At 34.9% G+C, this 11,446-nt stretch overlaps 2 protein-coding genes across 2 annotated transcripts; both read right to left on the bottom strand.

Moving 5' to 3' along the window:
• Positions 1-1,174: 1,174 nt before the first annotated feature.
• On the bottom strand, positions 1,175-3,085 carry LOC106142117 (beclin-1-like protein). The gene has a single exon (XM_013343742.2). It carries the CDS (start codon positions 2,851-2,853, stop codon positions 1,570-1,572), a length of 1,284 nt encoding a protein of 427 aa, XP_013199196.2. The 5' UTR covers positions 2,854-3,085; the 3' UTR covers positions 1,175-1,569.
• Positions 3,086-5,508: 2,423 nt separating this feature from the next.
• Positions 5,509-9,754, bottom strand: LOC106142118 (homeobox protein SIX1). The gene is made up of 5 exons (XM_013343743.2): positions 9,129-9,754; positions 8,711-8,868; positions 8,126-8,255; positions 7,456-7,578; positions 5,509-5,632 (listed from the first exon to the last, which is right to left on the bottom strand). The coding sequence occupies exons 1-5, from the start codon at positions 9,752-9,754 to the stop codon at positions 5,509-5,511; spliced, it is 1,161 nt and encodes a 386-aa protein (XP_013199197.2).
• Positions 9,755-11,446: the final 1,692 nt, after the last annotated feature.

Here is an 11,446-nt window from a genome sequence, read left to right as displayed (position 1 = left end):
GCGAGCGAAGAAATGAATGGAAAATGTGAAAAAAAAAAACGGGGAAAATTATTCATCATTGAGAGCTTCAATGAAGCCCAAAATAACTATTCCACGCGGACGAAGTCGCGGGCCCAGCTAGTTTTAATAAGTGGTCATTCAGAAAATTAAACAGCGACATCTATGATTGTAATATGGCACTAAACCCAACACGAATAACAAATGAACCGACGTCTTAATAAAACGGCGCCTTAACATTTATTGACTTCAAATTCCGCTAGATGACACTACCGACGTAAATTTAACATTTTTATTCCCATACCGAAAAAGGGGTGTTACACTTATAACTACGACATGGATGGACATGTGTATTCTTGGTCCTGAATAGTGGACCCATTTCTAACCCACAACAATAAAAGAGTGTTTTGGAGACGAGAGTTTCAATGGCGTGAGGCGCGATAGAATAAAGAATTTACGAATACTAATATTATAATTATATAATATTCATTGTGTTTTCATGCGATGTCCAAGTCGATCTTTTTGTTTAAAACACATTATATTTTTAATATTAACATGATAATAATTTATGTAATATAATAACTTAAGACAGAAGGTCCTTTAAGTAGAGACTAAATAGATTAACCAACTTGGTATTACATGGATCTCACAACTTTTTACGGTAGAAAGACTGAGCTGCGAGACTTGGGTTTTTTTCAGGATATAGTTTACTCTAAGGTATAAGTTGACTTTAAAAAAAGGAGGAGTAGGTTGGTTCCTAACCTACCTACATCAATTTTTGGAGTCGGTGTCCGCTAAAATACAAATAATACCTAACAATATACTTATGTGCCTAATAAATTTGTGTCATTTACTGTTAATTGTACACAATAGACCTACTTTTTGGCGTGGCGAGAGGCAGGCATCAGCTCCAGAAAATGAAGTAGATTAGGTACCATCTCACTGATCGCTTTGGTGTGAAGTATTTTTATTTTTTATTATTTTTAACTTTTTTGTGAACAAACAAACAAATATGTCTGTTTTTTTTTATTAAATCACAAACCTCGTTGTCTACTATTATAAGTAGGATTTTAAAATTTTTTAGCTTATGCAATGCAATAAGCAGATTAAATGTTTAATGTGCCTGACGCCATTTTCATAACAACCACTAAATATGCATTTTAGGTAAAAAGAACATATATTTTATTTTATGTACTTCTTTATTGAGGATCATACACAAAGAAAATTCTATAAAATAAAGGGAATCACAGCACTAAATATACATGTGGGGAATAATTTGACATCCCACAAAAAGGTACTTTATGGCCTTAGAACAAAGTAGTTTTCCGTAATTAATCTAAAACGGCTGTTTCTTTTAATATTCCAAATTATATCTAACTTAGAGATATCACGCAAGACTGTCAATAATATAAGTCAAAAGCAGATTATAACAACTGTTTTAGAATAATTACACAGTGCACTAAGAAATATCCATTATTAAGAATTAATACAGTGCTCTATCAACTGACAAATTGTCATGTTATAAACTATCTTACATTAAAATTAGACTAATAATCATTTAATATCACAGACTTATTGATCATTTTTTTCCTCGCTAAATTGCGATGAAATCCAAGTTAATGCCCATTTTAGATTTGTCAACATGTATTTTAATGCTTTTGTCCAATGATCTTCCGAATTGAACTGAATTTTGATGGAATACGCATTAGGGGGTGATGCTTTATCCTCAATCTTGCCTTTGTCAATTCTGTACGGCAAGCAAAACCCTGTATTTCCCTTTTCAACTTGTTCTTTAAACTGCTGAAGGCAATCCAAAAAAGCTACCATTGCTGCATCGAACTTTGTATCCCAGAGAAAACGGAACCCGCCGGAACCGTACAATGGTAATACTTTTTGGTCCTCCAAAACTTCTATGTAAGAATGGTTTCCGTACGGAACTAAACGGTACCGTTGGAACGAAAAGCTGATTTTCCTCGCTAAAGAAGATAAGAGTAAAACTGTTTGACCCCAAGCAGCGTTTATTTCTGACCAATCTACAGGAGCTGTTGTCAATCGTCCTAATCTGAAATTATTTATAATACCGAATTGCCCCGAATCCGATATATGGAAAGTAGCTTTGAACACATTTGTCTTTTTCAATTTCTCTAACTGCGATTGTGTGTATGCTAACTGGCATTCGTAAAACTTCATCTGATCTTCCGTTGTCATCAAATCTTTACGATACTTCATGAACTCTTTCCAATATAGATCCTGTTGCTTCTCCAACCTTTCTTTCTCCGCTTCCTGTACCTCAATCTCTCCTTTCATAGCTTTTTCTTCTTTCTGAAGCGCTGATAATTCTTGTAATAACCTGGTTTGTTCCTGCTTCCAATCATCTAACTCTTTTTCGAGTCCTTCCAAATTCAAATCTTCTTTGTCATCCTCTAATTTTTTTAAATAATCATTGTAGTCCTTCCATTCAGCCTCAGTTTGCCGCAACTGATTATCCATCAATTCTAGAAGCGTATCAGTACATTCATCACACAAAGGGTGGTCCACATCGGAATTATTTGATAGTAAATCAAATAAAGTAGCTTTCACGTGTAACTGGTGGCCTAAAGATGTGGTTTCCCACCCATCCGAGATGACCATAAACCCGTTTGTGCCGTTCCCCGAGTCCGACATGCGAAAAGGAGGCACATAATGTTCTAAACTTGAAGATTGCAAATCCAAATCAACCTCATTATTTCTTCGTATTTGAAGCGCTAAATCGGCAATAGTGTGCTCCCCGAGGTTATTAAGAGTATCATCGAGCTTCAAGGGCTGTAAACAGCGTTGGCACGAGAAATTAACAAAAGATTTCGTATCGCTCATCATGATGCACTTTCCCTATTGCGTCATTTACTGTACACAACGTAATAATCACAATTTTAAAGCAGAAATCCACTAATAGAAATACTCACTAAGATACTAATTTAATTGAGATCACAAATACTCTAGGACTTTACATAATATTAACATAATCCAACAAAGAAAGCTCGCGTTGCGAATAGTATTTTTTTTTTATTGTTGTGCTTATTTGCTTTGCGTACCTAGTAGTGTGTCTATGTCTATGTCTATGTTGCCAACTGCCTCTTAAGAAATGGCGCTTAATTGGTCCACGTTAGATAGGCAAAAACAAACGTCAAAGATTTTATTAGTCACATCACATTATTAGTCAGTCAATCACTTTTTAATTTTTACTTCTCACTGCCTGAAAGTTTTAAAGATCAAAAATTAAGAAATTTCGCCTTATTACAATTAACAATATAGCTAAGGTCAGAATTTTGGGCGCTAACATATTAAAAATAGCGCCAGATTTAGTTCCGAAGCGCTGAGTTGGCAGCACTGCCTCTATATTGTCTGTCATGACATTGGTCATGACTAATGACATCACAGTTGACGTTGACTTGACAGTATAAATCTAGGTTGTCACACGGAAATCACATCGATACTTTACGCTTGATATATTTACGTTTATTTTAAAATTTATTGAGCCTATAGAGATAGTTTTGCTTTATTTTTCATTCATTATCTTTTGCTAAATTTATATTTTAGTCTAGCTACTTAAACTTTTTACAGTATTTCATGTTAGCTATATAACATCACTACGTAAAACATGTACTAACGTACTTAAAAGGGCAGAATTATAATTCTGCTAGTTAGCTAAATAAGAAACTATGTGCTCAATACCATAGGCATGAAATTTCTCAGCAACAGAATAATAAAAAACCTCGCAGTATAACATCTATCAAGTTTTTATGTGAGAAAAGACCAAGATTTATAATTCAGATGTGACAACGCATCGATGCTATACTAAATTGCGTAAATAGAGAAAACTAAAATGATTTATTTCGTTTAAGCCAGAAACATAAAAATAACGTTTTAAATCTGTGGCCCATGCCCATCACTAGCTTTCGGAGAAAAAATGTCAGTGACAGTATGCTTGTATTGTAAATGCTGCCGTGTAGTTTGTTCCGCCGCTTCTTCTACACATGCTCTTTGGAAGCGGTAGTAGTTATAATTAGATTAAAGTGATGTGACGTCAATAAGTGGTACCTTGTATCCAATTTTGAAAATAAATCTATTCTATTCTATGATCGAAGTCAAAGAATCGAAGTTATATTTTGGTATACCTACGTAAAATAAAATTCTCATAAATTAAATTCTCATAGAACTTTATTCACTTTTTAGACTAGAATACAATCATTTGAACATAAACAGCACCTTAAATAGGTTAAAGAATATATTTACATAGATATGTTATTACCTACAGTCTTAAATTCTTATAAAAAACAAATTTATATACTCAAGAAGGTATTTTGTTGTGCATGTGGGTAGTTAAGTTATATTGAAATGGGAAAAAATATTTAATTTTTACTAGTTTCATGAAGGAGTCACTATGATTTGAGGCTAGATACTAAAATTCTTCAAATTTTTCTTTAGGTCGATTATCATAAAATTTTTATATTCTTCACTTAATATTGCGTGATTACAATGGTTTCACATTTAATTTTAGGTTTGTACAATAATAATATAACGTAATAATAACAATTTTTATCCTTCAAATCCAGCATTATTTTCACAGGATACACAAAAAATATTAGATACTAGATATGTAAATAAATATTACTAACTTTTTGCTTTTATGATTAGTAAAAGATATCTGAATAAACTTACTAACTACACTGCTTCTCTTTTTACTTTTTCAAATTCGTTGGTTATAGGTATTTTTATGTATTACTAGATACTATTAAAAAACTTTCTAGGAAATTTCTGCTTATAGTCTCAAAATTTAAATATACATATTTTCCTGGTCTTATTCCAATATTCCATAACTAATAATTATTCATTAAGTACGTACCAATATGGCAAGGAAACTGAAATACCTACACTACTTTATATTGAATCGAATAACCTACTTACGAGAAAATCACAACGTACCTAACTTATGTTTTTTTTATAATAATATATGGCAACACTAGCTGTTTACTCGCGACTTCGTCAGCGTAGCGTTGTACATTGTATTCAAAAAGTAGATACCTAAATATATACTTACGGGATAGATTACACAAATTCAGTTAGCCTCAAAATAAGTTCGAGACTAGTGTCTACGAGATACTAACTCAACGATACTAGAAAGGTAGGCGAGTATACATATTTTATACAATATGATAAACATCAAAGACCCAGGCCAATCAGAGAAAGTTTGTTTCTCATCATGACCCGGCCGGGATTTGAAACCGCTACCTCCGGAGAAGAATCCCAACTTCGTCATCCCACTTTTAAAAACAGTGAGTTGAATTTTGAAAAAAAATATATTCTTTATTTGAACTCTGGTCTATCTACCTAATAATAATAATTTATTGTTCCTACTCTTTCTTGCCAACTCATCACATTTGTGCAACAGTTCAGCCGGCCGTTTAACCGATACAGACAAACAGAAAGACAGACTTTCGCATTAACAGTATATATAAGTACATATATATGAATTCACGGAGCATTGCTATGCATATAATGCGAGGGGTCTTGTAACTGGTGATAATAAGCGTTCGGGAGCAACGCCTGAGCCAGGCCGTTCTGAGGACCAGCGTATTGAGCGGGAACCAACATCTCACTGAAAAAAAAAACAATATGTACTATTAAAAAAAAAATGATCAAAGAAAATATAGGGCAACTTAAAACGAATTTATGATGGTCCTATTTAACTACATACAAATTACACGTCATTCCCCTTACGACGTAGACAGAGTCTCGACGACTCGGCGTTAACTTTTAGCTGGATTGAGTAATAATTGTATTTAGAGGATTACTGCCTGTGAAAAATATGTTAAGGTCACTGTAAAATTACATACATACAAAATCAATCACGTCTATATCCCTTGCGGAATACACACACCCAACAGTCTTGAAAAGACTGAAGGCAACCTTCGGCTTTATCGATCGGCCTAAATCATATTGCGCGAGGCCCAACACGCACTTTGCCAGTTTTTTTTTCTTTGCACATGGTCAACCCCACATGTGGATCTACAGACTGCGAAAAAAATTGAGTATTGTCTATAGATTGATTAATGACCTCATAATGACCGCCTGCGACAAGAATTTTGTAGAAAAAAATTGACCCCAACTTTTTATTAGAATTTGTCATTTTTTTTTTACAAACGCCCATTTTGTGATGACAGGCAAATGCCGATTGCAAGGCACGATAAAATTTAAATCGAAATAACTATGCTAAGAGTTAGCTACTGAAGACATCATACACATGCAATTGCATATGCTGAATGGAAACCCTTTGGACGCATCATGTAGGTATTTTTTTTTATTTCTATGTTTATGAACAATGTACCTAATGTTAACTTTTGGCGCCTAATTAAGATTTTCTTTCTTTCTTTCTTTAAACTAGTAATTTGTAGAGTAGTTAGAATTAGATGGTCATGTGGTTCCCAGCCTTCGGAAAATACGCGCATGCGTTCAAGCGGCGAAACAATTTATTTATTTAAAAATTATTGTACAAAATACAATTCTATAGCGGTGTACTAATACTTATTAAAAAAGCGGGTAAAATCTGTCATACGAAAATTTGTCAGGTTTTGTGGATGGCGTGGACATGTATGTGTGTTTGTTAAGCTTTCACGCAATAACTGGACAGATTATGATATAATTTTGTATTGTACGCGTGTTGTAAGTATATAATCAGGAAAAAGAATATTTTTTTCCACGAAATTCCCACGACAGCTAAGCCCAAGGCACAGCTTATTATTTCTTTATCTATTTTTACAGATTATAAGTACTAATGTTTTGTATGCATCGTCGGGACGTTATTGTTTTACCTAAGTAGTATCAACTCTTTATTTTATTCTAAGAACTAAATATGTTTTAATTTCTGAAACTCATAAACAAACAAACCGTCGCGTATATTATTATAAAATAACAAAGCAACCTTGTGACAGCCCATTAAATTGAAACAATGGGGTCCTGTACAGGAGTCAAGTTACATATTGCCCGCAGTCGTCCAAAGTTTGGTTATGTAGTACGCAATTATGAACGTCAAATTTTTTTTTAATTTTTAAGGCCCGATATATTGACATATACAGGCTTAACTTTCTATCTATATATAAATATATTAACGTCTTTATCCGTAGCGGGGCAGAGCTAACAATCTTGAAAAACTGAAAGGCCACGTTTAGCTGTTTGGCTTAATGATAGAATTCAGATTCAAATAGTGACAGGTAGCAAGCCCATCGCCTTAAAAAAATCCCAAGTTTAAAAGCCTTATCCCTTAGTCGCCTTTTACGACGTCCATGGGAAGGAGATGGAGTGGTCCTATTTTTTTTTTCATTGGTGCCGGGAACCACACGGCATTAAGAGATATTCATAAAGAGATCAAATTTATGTGGATATTGATTTGGTATGGATTATGTATGAGGAGATCAAACTTACGATCTGTTTGGCTGCTGCGGTGTCCTGTCTCTCTGCCTCCTGTTCTTGAACCAGTTGGACACTTGTGTTAGAGTAAGACCAGTCTTCTTTGCCAATGCCCTCTTCTCGTCAGGAGTGGGATACCTGACGGGGAAAGTTATTGTAAACCGATTTATTGGTTTGAAAGAGCCGAGCTTGTATGAAGAGAGTTATGAGTGTGGATGAAGCGAAGGAAGTATGCAGAGATCGTGGCAAGTGGAAAGAGGTAGTCTCTGCCTACCCCTCCGGGAAAGAGGCGTGATTTTATGTATGTATGTATGTTATTGGTTTGAATCTTTATTGCACGGACATTTAGACAGTTACATTAAAAGATGCATACATACACATATATATTGTTACGTCTATATACCTTGCGGGGTAGACAGAGACAACAGTACCTATAGAAAAGGCGAAATGGCCACGTTCAGCTGTGTGGCTTAATAGTAGAATTGAGATGCAAATAGTGACAAAAGTTATTTTAAACCGATAAAAAGGATTTGTTTGTTTTGGATTTGTTTATAAACCTTGCGGGGTAGACAGAGCCAGTCAAACAGTCTTGAAAAGACTGATAGCTAGCAGCTGTTTGGCTTAATGATAGAATTACTAACATATTTTTATGTTAGTTTAAAAAAAAAAAAAAATCTAAACTTACCTATTTCTATAATAGCAGTCTTTCAAAGCGTTCCGACTTTTCTCTTTGAAACAATAGACAGTTTCCTCTCCATCCCATATTGTTTTTGGCAGTGGATATTTCTTCCTTAGTCTGTATTTATCAACGGCTCCTGTGCAAAAAAAAAAAACATTATTGATAGTATTTTAAATTGACCGATTAGCGTAGATTGCAACACGTTCACTTAATTTATAGCTTTATGTATTATAATATAGCTGTGCCCGCGACTTCGTCCGCGTGGAATAGTTATTTTGGACAACATTGAAGCCCTCAAGGATGAATAATTTTCCCCGCTTTTTTTACATATTCCATAATTTCTTTGTGCCTTATATAGTTGCAGCGTGATGTTATATAGCCTAAAGCCTTCCTCGATGAATGGTCTATTCAACACAAAAAGAAATTTTTCAATTGGAACCAGTAGTTCCTGAGATTAGCGCATTCAAACAAACAAACTCTTCAGCTTTATAATATTAGTATAGATTTAGCAGAATCCGAGTTTTGAAGTCAACTGCTGAGATTTTTATGAAACTTTTTGTACCTATTGATAAAGAGATAAAATTTACATACCTAATGGCCTGCCCCTTACTTTCTCGGCTTCGTCATAATGCGCCTTGAACCATAGGTCTTGTAGAGCATTGTGGTGTCTTGGCGGGAACGTGTGCGCTTCCAATATGGCGTACAACTCTTGGAATACGCCTCTATGGTACGCTACCAATGCTCGGGCCCTAAATAGAAAAAAAAAATTAAAAACACAACTAGGCAGGCAGTGTTTGGAATAAAAAGAATAAAGAATTTAGTTGGCCTTCGCAAGAGTTATTGATTGTATGTTGTAAGATGTCTGCTACAACCTTCGATCTCGTGGTTGTCTTTGTGGTAAAAAATTCCGTAAGCTTCACCAATTTTTGCAGATAAATCCAAGTATTTTTCTTATCACAAGCCTTAATCTTACTAGTAGTTATAACCTTAGGAAAAAAAGATGACTTACCTCAAAACAGTTTCATTTCCACGCAACAACTCGCTCGTTGGTAGACTCCACAGAAACGCCGCTAATTTCTCTATATCACCTTTCTGTTGTAACGCTTCGCATACACACTGCACTTGCTCGGAATTGAAGTTCAAACATCTCCTCATATTACCGTTGTCATTCTCACTAAAATACGATTGTGTAACCCGGTCTCTATCATTCATATTTTCAAATACTGGCTGGTTACCAATTTTCACGTCGCCCAAATTCGGGTTGTTCTCATTTTGAACGCAATTTTTGACAGGCACTTCGAAATATGCGCCTCTATCGTCGATTTGATTAAAAAAGTTGTCGCTCTGCGGCAATTTCAGTTCGAAATTCAAATATTTTTTGTTTCTCGGCGGTGATAGATAGTTTTCGAATGGTATTTTGTTACTCTCTTGTAAATAAACCTCTTTTCTGTCTTCGTTTCTTTGTGTTTTTTGTTTGCACGAGAAATATTGCTTTTCGTTAATTTCAGTTTGGTTGTAATAATTTGCGTTTGGGTTTTCGTATGGGAACGGTGGTAAAGATGTTTCTGATTCACTGGTTGAGTCACTAGAGGTGCTGAGGCGATCCGAACAAGGATCCATGTTAGTCGATTTCATTACACCGTTTTTCCAGTGCTTTTTCGTTCATAAACTTTTTAGTACTCCTGAAACCAAAATATTTTTTTATAAAACCAAATATTATTAGGTTTTTACGCGGCCGAATCACAAGTTACTATGAAGCTTCATTTGTATTGTTTTTCCGCAATTTGATAACAAATATTAGCTTCCTTTGCATATCTCAAATATCAATAATGTCAGCAGATTATAGAATTACGTAAATATCTACAGAGGCATACCTATATAGAAATAGTGGCCTTAATTGAATACATTGGCCTTCATAACCTCATAACCCGCGGTAAAATTTTTCCATTGTACCTAATGTAGAAAATGCAACAAAAATTTCTAAATAATACATACATACATATAGTCACGTCTATATCCCTTGCGGGGTAGACAGAGCCAATAGTCCCGAAAAGACTGAATTGCCACGTTCAGCTGCTCGGCTTAATGATGGCATTGAGATCCAAATAGTGACAGGTTGCTAGCCCATCGCCTAAAAAAAGGATCGCAATTTTATAAGCCTATCCCTTAGTCGCCTTTAACGACATCCATGGGAAAGACATGGAGTGGTCCTATTTTTTTTTGTAGTGGTGCCGAGAACCACACGGCACTATTTCTAAATAGTTCTTTAATTTTTTTACCTGTCTCAGTCTGTATCTTCTCCAGAAACCTCTCACTAATTTAATCTGGATTCCATCATTAAGCTATACAGCAGAACGTGGTCTTTCAGTTTTCAAGACTGTTAAGGCTTTGTTTACCACACAAAGGATATAGACGTGTCTATATGTATGTATGTGTATAAATTACCCAAGAATAACTAGCAAAATTTAAAAAAATATATAAATAGGTACATTATTAAAGTTGAAATTTATAATCAGGTTGGCTAAACGTTTGACGTGACGGTATCATAACTACATATATCAAAGTCCCTTTTTTGTCTGTCTGTATGTATGCGCTAATCTTAGAAAGTTATTGACGGATTTTATTCCTGTTTCAAATGTTTCAAAAGAATGTTTTGACTCGAACGACCCGTGCGAAGTCAGGGCGGGTCGCTAATGTATTTATAAGTAAATTTTGCATCCAATTCCGCTTTTTTTTTTAATTATGAAAATAACATGACCTATGACACGCTCCATAGAAGTTTAAAACGCTTATCGCATAGAGCAGATACTCATACATACATATGATTACGTCTATATCCCTTGCGGGGTAGACAGAGCCAACAGTCTTGAAAAGACTGAATGGCCACGTTCAGCTATTTGGCTTAATGATAGAATTGAGATTCAAATAGTGACAGGTTGCTAGCCCATCGCCTTAAAAAAAGAATCCCAAGTTTGTAAGCCTATCCCTTATTTATTTATTTATGATACACATAACAAGTTGTCACCAAAATAATACAATGCATAATAACCTTAGTCGCCTTTTACGACATCCATGGGAAAGAGATGGAGTGGTCCTATTCTTTTTTTCAACGGTGCCGGGAACCACACGGCCTTCATAGCAGACAATCGTTTTGTAATTATTTAAAAATGTCATTTTGGTCGCGACAAAAACAAAGTTTCCTATGTCACCGGACATGCTTCTTGAAAACATGCTCCTCGCTGAAACTCGACCGTTTTCTATGTATTTAATGACTGACTAGCGTCGTGCTGTGACTTCACTCGCGTGTAAATTACAGTATAATTGTGT

The sequence above is a fragment of the Amyelois transitella genome, chromosome 27, assembly GCF_032362555.1.
Source record: "Amyelois transitella isolate CPQ chromosome 27, ilAmyTran1.1, whole genome shotgun sequence".
NCBI classification, from domain to species: Eukaryota; Metazoa; Arthropoda; class Insecta; order Lepidoptera; family Pyralidae; genus Amyelois; species Amyelois transitella.
Note: the sequence above shows the minus strand (reverse complement) of the source record. Positions and strands in the feature narration are given on the sequence as shown.